The following is a 14,772-nucleotide window of genomic DNA, read 5'->3' on the forward strand; positions in this document are numbered from 1 at the left end:
AAGGCCTAGTGATCACCACCAACTTAAGACGGCTTTAAAAGGGGATCTGACACACTGAGGGAAAACTAGCCGTGGCTACCAGTCATGAGATCACCTCTAGCATCAGTGGCAGTGTGCTTCTGAATCCATTTCTGGGGAACATAAACAGGAGGGTGCTATAGTGCTCATGTCCTGCTTAAAGGTAAAGGGACCCCTGACAATTAGGTCCAGTCATGGCCGACTCTGGGGTTGCGGCACTCATCTCGCTTTATTGGCCGAGGGAGCCAGTGTACAGCTTCCAGGTCATGTGGCCAGCATGACTAAGCCGCTTCTGGAGAAACCAGAGCAGCACACAGAAACGCCGTTTACCTTCCTGCCAGAGTGGTACCTATTTATCTACTTGCACTTTGATGTGCTTTCAAACTGCTAGGTTGGCAGGAGCAGGGACCAAGCAATGGGAGCTCACCCCGTTGTGGGGATTTGAACCGCCGACCTTCTGATCAGCAAGTCCTAGGCTCAGTGGTTTAACCCACACGCCACCCACGTCCCTCATGTCCTGCTTGTGGGCTTCCTATCAACACCTGGTTGACCACTGTGGGAACAAAATGGTGGACTAGATGGGTCTCTGGGCCAGGATCTAGTGGGGTTCTTCTTGTCCTTGAACCCTTTCCTTCTCCCGTACACACAAATGGCTCCCATTAGTCTCTGCAGCATAAAGAGGCTGCAATGTCTGATATCACTGCAATGGAAACCACAACAGCCGCCTCCTTCCACTAGGTCACTGTAAGGGGACAATTCACATCTCCTACATGGAAGCAAATGACTCTAATCTGTGGGGGAAAGTAGAGGAAGTGCAGGAGAGGACAACTTAAGGTAGGGGGGAAATCCTGCCCCCATCCCGTGGTTATCCCAGTATTGGAAGGCAGATTTTGCCCCCTCTTCAATAGTACACTTGGTTTGATTCCGGTGCCGAATGGAAGTTCTTCACTCCATGTTTCCCCCCCCCCCCAAAAAAAAAATAATTGCTTTTTTATCTTCACCTCAGCACTTGAGAGTGCTGCAAATTTATACTAGGCCTATTTGCCTTTGAGTGTCTTGTCTCATCCTGATGTGCCCGTTTCTTCGCACAAAATGACTGAGCACTTCTTAATAAGGATTCTTTTAATCGTTTGGCACCTTTGCGTTCGTATTGCAAAACCCAGTCTAATTCCATCAAACTCCTGCCTCAGAGAGTGACGTGTTTTAATATTAGTAGGAACCAATATGGGCCTGACTATGGCAGCCGAACTAGCAAATTGCCACCGTGAGGGACAGTTAAGAGGATTTGCATGAACAGAAATCAGACGAAATACAGCAAGAGACAGGTGACTGTTAACTTCTTAAGGACTGCAAGAGCCTGTTCCATTTTTAATTAATGACAATGAGCCTTAACAAAGATTTGCTTGAAGAGTGTTTGTCTGGAATGCCATTATTTTAGGAGCATCGTTTCATTATTTAGTGCCCATGCAGCAATTCCTCCTGTTAAAGATTCAGACCGGGCTCAATAATATAGAAAGTGCATGGTCTGGAGTACAAAGAGACCCCAGGTGATACAGTGATTAAAATGTCTAAATAGGATGAGGGAGGTCCGAGTTCAAATCCTCATACAGCAATGACCCTATTTGGTTGGATGACCTTGGACCTGTCCTCCTCTCCCAGCCTATCCAACCTCTCAAGTGTTGTTGTGAAGATAAAATGGAAGGAAAAGAACTGTGTATGCAAAAATATTTTGCAGCAAGTTGTTTCCCCCGTTTACCTGTGGGTGGGTGTGGGTGTGCTCTGTCCTGGCACTCCCCATTGCTGGAATGGAGTAGAGTTTTGATGTTGAATATTTGTTCAGTGGCCCAAGGCAAGAGCAATTCAGCACCAACTTCCCAGTTGAAACACTTTTTTTGCAGAAATATTAAGAGCTACCTGGTTTATATCTTTGGACTGAAGGATGGACTTGATAGAACACCCAGAGCTCTTTGGAGAATGGTGAGTTAACAATGTTAACAAATAAACAAACTAGATCTAACTTTTACGTGTCCACTCTAATCCGTGAGCGAAAGAGTAGACAGCCCACATTCAGATCTCTGATCCTAAGGAAGACTAAAGCCCTTACTCCCGCCTCCAAAGCTTCTCACATTGTTCAATCAGACTGCATTAAATTAAGAAAAAATGCCTAAGAGTCCACAGCATGCTCCCATTGCAGAAATTTGGGGTGCATTTGTGGGATTTTAGAAATCTGTGAAATTGGACACAGCAGTAAAGAAGTATATGATGTTTATTGGCACTTCCAGATTTTGACTGTGGGTAGAGCAAAGACATGTTCCTAGCCGTGTAAAAGGTTCACTCAAAACAATCAAGGCTGCTTTTCAACATTCTCCATCCTCAACACTATATGTTTGCTTAATGGTCTCACCCAGGAGCCCACACCCTCAGAGCTGGGGGGAAACAAAAACCCAAGTGGCTACCATTGCATTATACTGCATGCTTAAACACTGCAGGTGTCCAAAACGATTTTCATCACAAGAAGCAACTTACAGACGCTGCAAGTCGGGGCTGGTTTGTAGAAGAAGGTACCTTTCCCCATCACTTATTGCTCAATGACACACAGCCACATCCATTGAAAAATAATTTTGCTCAAGGTAAGCCAGACTATCTGGACATTCTCTTCTGTGGCAGCAACTCTTTGTACATTTACCTGGAAGTAAGACCCACTGAGCACTGTGGAACTTTCTTCAGAGTAGACATGCACAGACTGAGCTGGGGGGGACACTTCACAGCAGCCAAGAGATAACACGATGCTGCAGTCACTGTGTACATGTGAACTTGCTCCGAGCTGCATTTCTGAGAGGTGCAAAATGCAGAAAAGCAAGGCTTTGGAAGTTTTCAGTACAGGGTCCTTGGGAACACCTGTTCTCGGGCCCCTACAGGAGACCCATTTTACTACGCATCTCCACCTGATGCATACCCCTGTTCTCTGTAGTGCTTTGGCAGGACATCGCAACCAGTAACTTGCATCACGTTGCACACTTCCCAGGTAGTTTTCAGCCAGCAGCACAAGCTTGGCGGTTGCATAAACAATAGAATCCAGTGATTCAGCAAGTTTTCAGTGACCTCCTGTTCTTCTCCACTGGCCCATCTTCTCCGTAAGATACAGACTCCATAGCTCCCACTTTATTTTTGCTCATTATCAAGAAAATAATAATAAAAGAATCATGAGGAAAGAAATCCCTTCCCCACCCCAAAAAAATCCACTCCCACCCAGCCCCAGCACCAAGTTCTCTCCTGATCGATATGAAAAGGTTTTCACATTCCCCCCACTTCACTCTCCCTCCCCAGGCATGGTATATTATTGTAAAGCCGAACCAATACTGCACTTGCAATTGTGAAAAGGAATGACTTTCTCGCAGAAACGCACATAGACGCACAAAGAGAATGTGCGCTGCTGTTAGTGCATCTTGGAGATGGGCTCTGTTTCCCTAATGAGCCACCGGAGAGCTTCTTGCCGTCCTTGTCGCTCGAGCTCTGCCCCGACCACCTCTCGGCATTTTCTGTGGTACTCGTTCACCCAGTCGCACTAAAGAGAAAGGAGAGCACCTTGATCTCCAGCCACTGTGAATGCTACTTGCAAGGGGGAAAGGGACTATATATGTCTAAAAAGTTAAAGTGAAGAGCAGCCTTTTGTGTACTGATGTCTATGGGGAAGTGCTGCTGAATACAATAGTGCATCACTTTTGGAGGGATGGAGGTCAATGGCAATTGTGAGGGCAAGCTGAACCCGCAACAAAATGCTGCAGCGTGGAAGGTTCAGTGTTCCAGGCAGCTAGCCATGCCCTCTACCATGATGCGCAGAGAAAAGCTGGGCAGGAAGAGTACCAGCAAGCATGTTTCTGTTTTGTCTTTAAATTTCAGCTCTTGATTTCATGGCAAGTATAAGATACATATGAATGCATCACTACAGAACAACCTCAATGGCAAAATGCCCCGGAATTTCACCTGACATATACTCAGTTTCTGAAATATTTGCAAATCTGGGAGTTCCTCTCCCCACCTTCTATCCCCAAAATAACCACGGTGCCACTTGTATTATCATCCTGTCAAGTTTGGCAATAGACCACGACAGGTTTGGCTGTAAAAACTAAGACAGCTAAGTACTAAGATGGAGGTTTTCATCAAGACCTGGTCTGTCTGGAAATGAGGGGGAAGAAAACCAAGCATTTCAAGTCCTCACAGTAAAAGTCTCAAATTTTACAACACAGTTATTATTTTCCTTACCTCTTTTGGAGTTAGCAAATCAACGTCTATCATTTTGGTTTGAATGGGAACCAGGGTCAAAGGCTCAAACGTCAAACTCCCTCTGTTGCTGAAGTTATACTACGGAGATAAAATATCCTAGTCATTGGAGAAAGCTTCTAGCTGAGTAAAAGTGCCCCTCTCACCATCACAGATTTCCCATAATGCAGCCTTCCCCATTCTGGTGTCCTCCAACTCTCATGAGATGACAGAAAACTGGAGAACGGTGGCATTAAGGGTATATTCTGAGAGAGTTCAACTAAGCAAATCCAGACATGTCATCCATTCCTCTGGAGAACTGTCCCTGGTGCATAAAACTGAATTTAGATTTATTCTCACCACCTTTATAAAAATGGTTTAATCTGGCCCCTGTGGCAGTTTATTTCCTGGGTAAAATCCTTAAAAAAACCTCAACAACTTCAATCCTAAAAAAAGGTTGGTCCTTTGGTCGGCCCTCTCAGCCCTTCAGTTCATCAAATCTGGCCCTCTGTGAAAAAAGTTTGAACACCACTGAAGGTCCTAATGTGAAGGTTGGCCATCTTGTGCCAAATACCATGTTTCAACCCAATGTTCTCTTGCGTTTCTCATTCCTACATAAAAACTCCCTTTCATCAGCAACTAGGAAAGTTAATAGAAGATTAAGGATACTTTCCAAAGTTATGTTTCAGCTTCCAGGACGGCAGAAACAACCAAGCAGTGCAAAGATGGAAAAGCTGTGGCTTTGAAATCATTGGTGGGGAACCTGTAGCCCTTGAGATGCTGGAGGACTCCAACTGCCATCAGCCCAGCCAGCATGGCCAGTTGTAAGGGACGATGGACCATGATGGCATTTGGAAGGCAGGTTCACTCCCCATTGGAAAGACATTGTGCTCACAAGTCACAGTAAGGAGGCATCGCTCCTCTCAGACATGCAAAGGAACTTCTCACCTTGGTTTTAACAGGAACGACAATGACAACGTTTTCTATTCGGATCCCAAAAGCATCAGCCTCATAATAACCAGGCTCTGCAGAGACAAAGTTAGCCAGGAACACTGTTAGAAAAACCCCCTAACAACCTTGGGAGTAAGGCCCAGCTTTTCTGTTCAAGCAACCTGAAGATTTTGGAGTTCAAAGAATCTTCCATATCACACCCAAAGACACATCTACACCTTTCGTAGAGAAAGGCAGTAAAGGCTTCTTCTATGGCTTGGTCACAGAGGCTGCATTGGTGAGGCAGCACTTGGGGGTGAAAATACCAGCACCGTAATAAAGGAAACCAGGATGGATGATTTTTTTATGCAGAAGCAGAACCAAAGCCATTGAACAGCAGTATTGCCTGAAAACCCCACAAAATTCACATGGCAGACAAGAGATAATGTGCACCAAATCTACTGAATGCTTGTGCCAGTAAAATCAGACCTTAATGCATACATCCTGGGCTGACAAATTGCTGCCATAACAGCTAAGGGACAACCCTGCCTCAAATCTCAGTCATTGCTAGGTGAGCTCAGGCACTATTTCTCAGGCTCTCATCTATAAAATGATGCAAGAGTAGTTCAGAGCAGCAGCTTCCTGGAGATGGAGTTACTTTACTTTATTTTATTATGCTTTTTATTAACTTTTTATTACAACACATAAAAACATGATACTTAAGAAACAAACAAAAAATAAAACACAAAACAAATGACAAACAAATAACCATAAATCTGAAAGCTCTTACACACGGACTTATGTTACCCTATTTTCAATTTTCGATTGTTATTCTATTCTAATAGACTTCCTTCCTCCTCAAAGCGGGTCTACCGTATTTTTCGCTCCATTGGACGCACCGGACCATAGGACGCACCGGATCATAGGAGGGGGAGAACAGGGGAAAAAAATTTTTTCTTGTTCTCCCCCTCTAAAACAAGGTGCGTTCAGGGTACATTCACCAGAGCTTGTGGGGCTGGCGGTGGGGGGAAGCGCTGCTTTCCCCCACCGCCAGCCTCAAAGATCCCTGAAGCCTTTGAAGCGCAGCGCCCCGCTGCCCTGCACAGGTTTGCGTGCAGCCGTCCCCAAGCTATAGCAGCGAAACGGAGCCCTTCGTCTCGCTGTTCTGGCTTGGGAACAGCCTTGCTAGCCTCTGCAGGACAGCAGGGTGAAGGCACCCCGCTGCCCTGCAGAGGTTTGCGCGCAGCCGTCCCCAAGCTAGAGCAGCGAGACGGAGCCCTCCGTCTCGCTGTTCTGGCTTGGGAACAGCCTTGCTAGCTTCTGCAGGACAGCGGGGTGAGGTTTGCGGGCAGCCGTCCCCAAGCTAGAGCAGCGAGACGGAGCCCTCCGCAGTGCTCCGTCTTCCTGTTCTGGCTTTGGGCTTAGCAGCGCAGCCTGCATTCGCTCTATAGGACGCACACACATTTCCCCTTAATTTTTGGAGGGGGAAATGTGAGTCCTATAGAACGAAAAATACTGTAATTTCTTGTTTGTTTAACTGTTTCTTTCTAATTTCATCATGGAGTTACTGATGCTTACCAGGAGGGGGGTGGCTAGGAGGTGTTAAAAGCCTGTTTGATGCCCCACTGGGCAAGCTGCTCCTGATATGATGATAATACTGAGCTACCATACAGGAATGTAAGGGTTATTGAGATCAATGCATGCAAACTGGTAGCTCAGTCAGTACAGCATGAGACTCTTGATCTGAGGGACATGAGTTTGAGCCCCACGTTGGGCAAATAATTCCTGCATTGCAAGAGGTTGGGCCACATGACTCTTGTGGTCCCTTCCAACTCTACAATTCTATGAGTCCGTGATTCAAATATATTTGGACACTTGCAAGCACTATATAAATGCTACGTATTAATATAATCATTGTTGATATTTAAGGACTGGAGAGGTGCCACCCTCCCATTCTTTCCCAGAAACAACAACCTAGAGAGCCAAGAGGATCACATGAAATTCTTATATTAAAAGCCAAAGAGGCAGAAGACACTAGTTCATGTAACAAGAGTCATGAGTCAATGGGAATAAATTAATTACCATCAGAAACAATCATCCCGGCTTCCAGAGGTTCATCTGCAAAGGTTTTGTAGCTAATGCCACATGGACCTTCATGGACATTTAGGAAAGCCCCAACTCCATGTCCTGTGCCATGCAGGTAATCTAAGCCTTGGTCCCACAGTGCAGAGCGTGCAAAGGAGTCCAGGAGGTGACCTACAAGACACAAAAGGAAGTTGCAGGTCCACAATATATTAACAAGCTGAGCAGAAAGCAAGCAGCCTTATTTCTGACAGTCATATCCTGAACTTGCAGGTTGAAAAAGATGTGCATACAATTTTATACTGTCCTTTATATACTATGATTATTTTTTTTAAAAACCACCTTTGGAAACAGGATTTAAGCATGACCATAATATTATCCAAACAATTGGTTTCCCACTCACCCAGAACAAAAACTAATTCATACAACAAATTTCCCCATAAATCTATATGCATATATAGTGGATGCTAGTCATCAGAGAGTTCAGTTGGATACTTTATAAAGGGATGCCGTATTTCAGCAAAATCATCCGTATCAGTCACATCATTGGGGCATGTACTCTCTTAGTTTGTTTCTCGGATAAAGCAATTGACCATTGTGTGATGTGTAGATAACCGTGTCCTTTCCTTTTGTGTACTATGCTGAGGGAACAATACAGATACCCCTTTTATCTGCATAATTTATTCATTTTTTTAAAGGGATAATGTTGTGTCTTGCCTGAGAGATTCAGAATTGTAAATTGAGGGGAAAGAGGCCATAGCTCAGGGCTTGAGTATTGACATTGCATCCCAAGGCCACCCCCACCCCCCACATCCTCAGGCGGGGCTGGGAGAAAATTCTGCCTGGAATCCTAGACAGCTGCCAGCCAGTCAGTGCAGACAGTACTGAACTGAATGGACCAATGGTCTGACTCCATAGAAAGAAGATGGCTTCCTATGTTCCTAAGTTTCTTAACACTCTTTCATTCAGGTTCCATATAATTTTATTCAGGCTTAAATTTCAGGTGTCAATTTTATTTTACTTAACAGGAACCCCATTTTTAAAGGGGAATTGTTGTGATTTGCTAGGGAAATATTCAATTTTAGTTTTAAGTTTCTTTAGATTGTATATATACTTTATCTGGGTCTGTGGCAATTCTATTCATCCTAAGTTACTTTTATACAGGTATGTAGTTCCACATCGTTAAACCCTTCCCTCGTGAAGGCCTGATGACTAGATAACAGAGAAAACGCAAATCTGATTCCGAGTGCCACTGCAGCTGAGGAAGAGGAAAAGGAAACTGACCAACCTTTGGTCCCATTGGGGAATATGGCTGCGCTGACAGCTATGTGCCCCTTCAGCACATAGGTAAAACACTCCTGGAAGGAAAGGGAAGACGATGAACAAAACAGAAGGCATTGGAAGGCCTGGCCCACGAGTCACTTGCAACCTAGAACAAGTGCATAAAGAATTCTGGACTGGGGTCTGCCAATATATTTGAAGCAGCAGCTCAGTTTGATAGTAAAAGCGACCAGTGTATATCTCATCTCCCTAAGATGTGTGTGTGTACAGGGAGGGAGGGGTGAAATAAAGGGCAATTTCTAGCAGTGGTCAGAGCTTAGATGTTCAGCTTACATATGGACTACACCCCAGATGTTTTAATTGGCTCTTGTACACATTGGCATCCAGAACATCTGCCCCACCCCACCCCCTTTGGAGAAAACGCTGCTTCTATAAATATTCAGGTGGTTTTGATTATGAAAAAATAATGCCACAAAACTGAATATCCAAAAGGTTCCCAATGGATAGATACAAAGGGGGGAGGGATGAAACCAGGACCCATAAAGAGGGAGAGTTGCTGCAGGTGCCCAGGGACAATAAGGCCACCCTTGACTTTCGGGGGGGGGGGATTTGGTGTCAAGCAGAGCTACTTGATCATCTCACGGTCCTTGTATTGTAGTAAGTGAAATCTGCACACAAACAAACCTACAGTGCTTATTGTATCTAAAATTGCCTAAGGCAACCTGTTTGGGGAGAATCAACGATGAAACCCGAATTCTTGCATACCTTTTCATAAGCTGTTGGGGTGCCAAAATGCATTGTCCTTGTCACATCTGTAGTTCCATCCCTTCCAAAAAGAGAAAGAGAAAAACATATTCTAACTATCGAAAGAGAAAGGTGGAGGCACAGGCTGTTGCATTATACCGAGTCTGAGCATTGGTCCATCTAGTTCAGTGATGTCTACCCTGACTGGCAACAACTCCCGAGGGTTTCAGGCAGGGGTCTCTCCCTGTCTTGCCTGGATATCCTGGGGACAGAAGCTGGGATCTTCAGCAGGCAAAGCAGATGCTCTAACACTGAGCTATGGCACTTCCCGGAAAAGTCAAGAATATACTTTAAGCTATAGCCAGCCTAGTGCAAAATTTTGTGAGCTTCTTCCAAGTGTTCTGCAGTGGGTAAGGCTCAGCTATAACAAGAATGGGCATTGCTGGTCTTGCTGAGTCGCATCGAAATAGGCTATGAAACAGGTCAAGATTTCCTCATGGAAACGCCAGGAGACCATTGCCCACCAATCAGCTCACACAGCAAGATATTCTGTGGGCCTCATCCTTCTTACTGGAATCTAAAGTGCAGAAATAGCAATCAACGGGCAGAAGTTCACTGGGCAGGGGAAGGACAAGGTATGCCTACAGAGGGTGGAATAACAAGACGGGTAATTGGTCGTGGCAGCTGTGACCTTCCAAACCTGCTAGCAAGAGATTTCCCAATTAGAGACCCCCAAAGCAGATGGTTTCTCCCGTCCTCCTGAGACAAGGTATCAGCTAGCCAATGGACATCCAGGTGTCTTCTGCCACACCTCAAAGTATAATCTATTTAGTTATGCTGTTTTTCAAAGGGAGCAGCTACTAGAAGCTGGCTCCAGCCCTATCCCAACTTTTCTCTAGTTAATGCATGCTCAAGTAAGCTTTCACAGACTGCAAGGCCACTGGAGAGATGTCAAGCGGAATCTGTAACTGTAGCTCAGAGGAAATGAACTCTCTTCCAACAAATCTATTCTGTTATCCCTCCAGCTATCCCGGCGCTGGTGTCCGTTGGTTCCTCCTGCTCTCTGCTTATGGAACATTCCAATCTGGATAACCATCTGCATTGTTGTCTCTGCACAGGGCAAGCTGTTCGGAAAGCTGAGGTACAAAGGATTTGGCTCCAGCACAAGAGATTGTACTAAACGACCTCTGCTCCCTCCCCCCCTCCCCCCGGCTAGCTCTGCCAGCGTACAATCTGAAGTCACTGGATGCAACTCAAGGCTCTGGGATGCTATGTTTCATAAATGATACATAATTTGGTACTGTGGGGCATGTTTCAGAGGATGAGAAAAGCAGGACACACTTCCTTACATCAAACCAACAAAAACAGGGGAAATAAATCCTGCCAAAGCAGTAAAAATCAGGGCAAAATGTGCATCCTGCAGCTTTGTGCATAAAGCACAAAGGAACAAAAATCAACCTTCCAAGGACAGCACTAGGGAAAGTGAGTTGGAGAACATGTGAGCAGTGCTTGGGGAAGTATTCAAAGCCAGTCAAGCAGGATTTCTATTGATCCATGGGTTGTTGGAAGCTATCAGGACCCCTGCATAACTCCTCTACCCTGTCCCAGAGGAGTGAGCAAATATTTCAAGTTCTCCAGAACTTCTTCTGCAGGCTGGGTGTTAAGCGACACTTTTTTAAAAAATGGGGGGGAAAAGAAAAAGGCAGGTACAGTGGAAAATCCTTAAGTGTCTGAAAAATGGGAGTTCAGAAAGTGCAATGCACACTTAATTTCATTAGACGGCCCCGGTGCAAAGTAGGTTTTCAAGTTCATCAAGAAATTCTATCTAATGGGTTGGGATCACTGACTAAGGAAGCCTCCTTCATCTCTATGGTCCTACAGGTCATGGAGCTTTGCTCAAGCATCTAATTTAACTATATGTACCGTGCTGAAAAAAAGTCAAGGGATCTGTATCTCTCTGAGAATTCCCAAATTATCCATACTTTTGAAAATAAAGAACACAATCCACTCATAACTTCTCTTCCACAACCTCTGTTGACATTAACAGGAGTTAAGCAGGACCCTGAGAACTTCCCCCGGGGGAGGCAGGATTTGTGCAAAGTCTCTCTCCAGGCACTCTGCCCTAGCACATGACTTTAAAAACACTCGAGTTAACTTTGCAAGATCAGCCAGTTCAGCCCTGCTGCCCCACAGCCTAGGGAATGTCATGGATGCATAACTCATTATATTCAAGTGACTGCTTCACAATGTGGCACCGAGGAAGTCGATAATTAGGCTGCCTGAGAAGAAGGCTCTCATTGTACAAGTTTTATCCACACAGTTCCCATTCAGGGAGCCATTAAAATTTCAAAAAAACAAAAATGCCAAGCCTCTAAAGCCAGGAAGGGAAAACCTGTGACCCTTCAGGTGCTATGGGACTCCAGTTCCCATCAGCCAGCACGGCCAATGGTCAAGGATAATGGGAGTTGTAGTCCAACAACATCTCGAGGGCCACAAGTTCCCCATCCCAGTTCTAAAGAAGCAATTTCCATCCACAGATCAGTTCCGCTCCATTCCTTGCTGAACAAAATAGTTTTCATCTTAATGCTGCTGTGGCTAAGAAATTATGCGCTTCTGTAAGTCCCCAGCTTTTGAATCTCACCTCTGCAAGTACACTAGGTTGCCTTAAGCAAGCCACTCACTCTAAGCTTAAATAAAAAATGATACCGAATGTGAAACAGCACCATTTCAAAGCAAAAGGCAACTGCACAGCCCCCAACTTGCCAGAATAATATTGCTATGACTCATATTTTCTCCATGGTGTTTATCTTAAACAAATATAGTATAAGGCTGTGTCTTTTTCCATACCAAATCTATATCTGAGGTGGGATTTGATTTAGTGTAAGTTCACCAATGTGAAGTAGCCTATAAGCTTCATTTACCTGTACTGAGCCCCAGAATCCAGGAGGTAAATTTCATTCATGGATAAAGTCCTATTTGTCTCAGGTGTAGGCCTATTCAAGAAAAGAAAAATGATTTGTCTCACCTTTTCATTGAAACCAGCGAGTGAAAACAGACCGAATTACAAGTTCTTCCTTCAATTATACAATTAAATTTTGAATTCTGGGCCGAGTGTATTTGTCCTTAGTAAATTTTCATGGATTGTTGGATCAAATCAGCTGCCCATTTAGGTCAGCATCATGTGTCTGAGGGCATTTTCAGCATTGTACAGCATGTGTTTACTATTCTAAATTATACAGGAGGCTGTATAGCATCAAAATATTTGGTGGTGGAAGCACATTCACAATGACGATCAGAAGGCTGGAAGAGCTTGTTATCTACACCTACTTGTTGATCACATGATTCTCTATTGAAAATTCTACAGCTGACAGGAGACAGGTCTATGAGCCACTAAGAAATATTCCAACACTTCAATTTTTTTATATAGATAAAGTAAGGTATTTGCACTTCATTCAACCATTATTTCAACTAGGGTTGTGCTAAATTCTGCAGAGTTATCAGTTTTTGCACTGAAAGCTGCACTTTGGGACAATGTTAAATTTTTCACTGAATCAGTGGATGAAGAAGAGGAAGAAGAGTTTGGATTTGATATCCCGCCTTTCACTCCCTTTAAGGAGTCTCAAAGCGGCTAACATTCTCCTTTCCCTTCCTCCCCCACAACAAGCACTCTGTGAGGTGAGTGGGGCTGAGAGACTTCAGAGAAGTGTGACTGGCCCAAGGTCACCCAGCAGCTGCATGTGGAGGAGCGGAGACGCGAACCCGGTTCCGCAGATTACATGACTACCGCTCTTAACCACTACACCATACTGGATGTCAATATCTTTTCTTTTTTAAAAAAACTGCTTCCAGCCTCAACATCATGCAATCCCTGAGAAACTTGCAAAGAAGGACAAACGAAAATCCTCTAGTCTCTGCATTCTGCAGCAGCAAATAACCTCAGCCCTCCACCCCTCAAACTCTCTCATTAGTAACTTTGAAAAAAACAGAAAGCTAGCCAAACAGGGACAACCGATCTTCATGAAGCCAACCGCCTGAAAACAATTTGGACATCCACAGTAGATGGTTATGGAACAAGATACATTGTTCTGCTGCTTCAACCACAAACTCTCTTTATATCACTAGACGGAAAATAACATCAACTGACGTGATTCCCTGAAGTTCCGTTAAGCCTCAGATAGCATGGGGACCACACCAAGTGCAATGGGATCCTGGAGAAAAGATTTGGTCATAGAAGCCAACTTGAAGGTTAACAGTAGCGAACATTTCCTAATGTAGACTAAGCAGCGATACACTAGCATGGTGGTGCTCTAGGTTCTTCCAACTATGTAGTGAAGTGTCCAGTGCAAGGACTCTGTTGCTCTTACTTACTTGTAGTGAATTATAGCACCATTTGGGCCTGTACTTGAAATTGTAGCAAAGCTCAAGTCGACAAAGTTCTCTTGCTGGCTGGAAAAAAGAGAAATTTCATGAGCAAAGGTCATTTAGAACTTCTGCAGAAAGGAGACATCCTGCCTCTCAAAGGATGAGAGCAAAGGTTTTCATCTTCTGCCATTGCCCTTCATTGAGATTTCATCATTCATGATCAGCCTGGTGAGTCTTCCTGCAATTTGTCTTGATTAACCATTTGGGCCAAAACTTGCTCAAGTTGTTCTAGCAAGACAATGAACATCAAACCTAAAGTATGGGGAAGGGCTGTAGCACAGTGGTAGAGCATATGCTCTTCATGCAGGAGACCCCAGGTTCAATCCCAGCATCTGCAGGTAAGGTTGGGAATGCCCTCTAAAAACTTGAAGACGCCCTGCAGTTCTGTATAGACAATATTGCGCTAGGGGGACCAATGGTGTGATGATGTGTTATAAAGAAGGGTCCTATTTTACCACCCAAAAAATAAGGTTGGGAACTGGACTAGTGATGATCTCAAACCAGAGCTTGCTCTATACCCTCTGCTTAGTTCATCCAAAAAAGTATCAGCTGGAGTACTGAAATATACTGAGTCACCTCACAGAGTGGGGGAGGAAGGGAAAGGAGAATGTTAGCCGCTTTGAGACTCCTTAGGGTAGTGATAAAGTGGGATAGCAAATCCAAACTCCTCTTCTTCTTCTTCTTCTTTCCCCACATCACGCACAGCAGACTCCCTAGCCAAGTTTACCCATCTGGTCTTAGATACAGGGTTCACTTTGTTTGCCCAAAATGACATGCACAGTATTCTATGTGATGAATAAGCCTGAAGGCCAAGAACTGCATGATCTTGTTCTGAGCTTGTTTAAGACAGAGGTATGAAACCAGGCAAGACAAACAAGGAGAAGACAAGGCACCAGTTTGATCATGAAATTATGCAGGACATGGACCCTCTCTCGAAACAATTTGTGGACATCCAATCAAGCCAAACGTTGGAAGATTCAGGACAGGCAAATGAAAGTACAGTGGTACCTCGGGTTAAGAACTTAATTCGTTCCG

At 44.5% G+C, this 14,772-nt stretch overlaps 1 protein-coding gene across 1 annotated transcript in view; it reads right to left on the reverse strand.

Moving 5' to 3' along the window:
- Positions 1-2,266: 2,266 nt before the first annotated feature.
- The window catches only part of XPNPEP1 (X-prolyl aminopeptidase 1), a 36,536-nt gene continuing 24,030 nt past the window's right edge, over positions 2,267-14,772 (reverse strand). Inside the window, exons 14-21 of the mRNA XM_081005933.1 lie at positions 13,684-13,761; positions 12,237-12,308; positions 9,337-9,397; positions 8,579-8,648; positions 7,291-7,464; positions 5,227-5,303; positions 4,282-4,380; positions 2,267-3,583 (exon numbers count right to left, since the gene is read on the reverse strand). Of these exons, the coding sequence (XP_080862059.1) occupies positions 3,455-3,583; positions 4,282-4,380; positions 5,227-5,303; positions 7,291-7,464; positions 8,579-8,648; positions 9,337-9,397; positions 12,237-12,308; positions 13,684-13,761 (760 nt within the window). The 3' untranslated portion in view covers positions 2,267-3,454. The remainder of the gene's footprint in view (positions 3,584-4,281; positions 4,381-5,226; positions 5,304-7,290; positions 7,465-8,578; positions 8,649-9,336; positions 9,398-12,236; positions 12,309-13,683; positions 13,762-14,772) is intronic.

The sequence above is a fragment of the Podarcis pityusensis genome (genome assembly GCF_964106645.2).
Source record: "Podarcis pityusensis genome assembly, chromosome: 5".
Lineage (NCBI taxonomy): Eukaryota > Metazoa > Chordata > Lepidosauria > Squamata > Lacertidae > Podarcis > Podarcis pityusensis.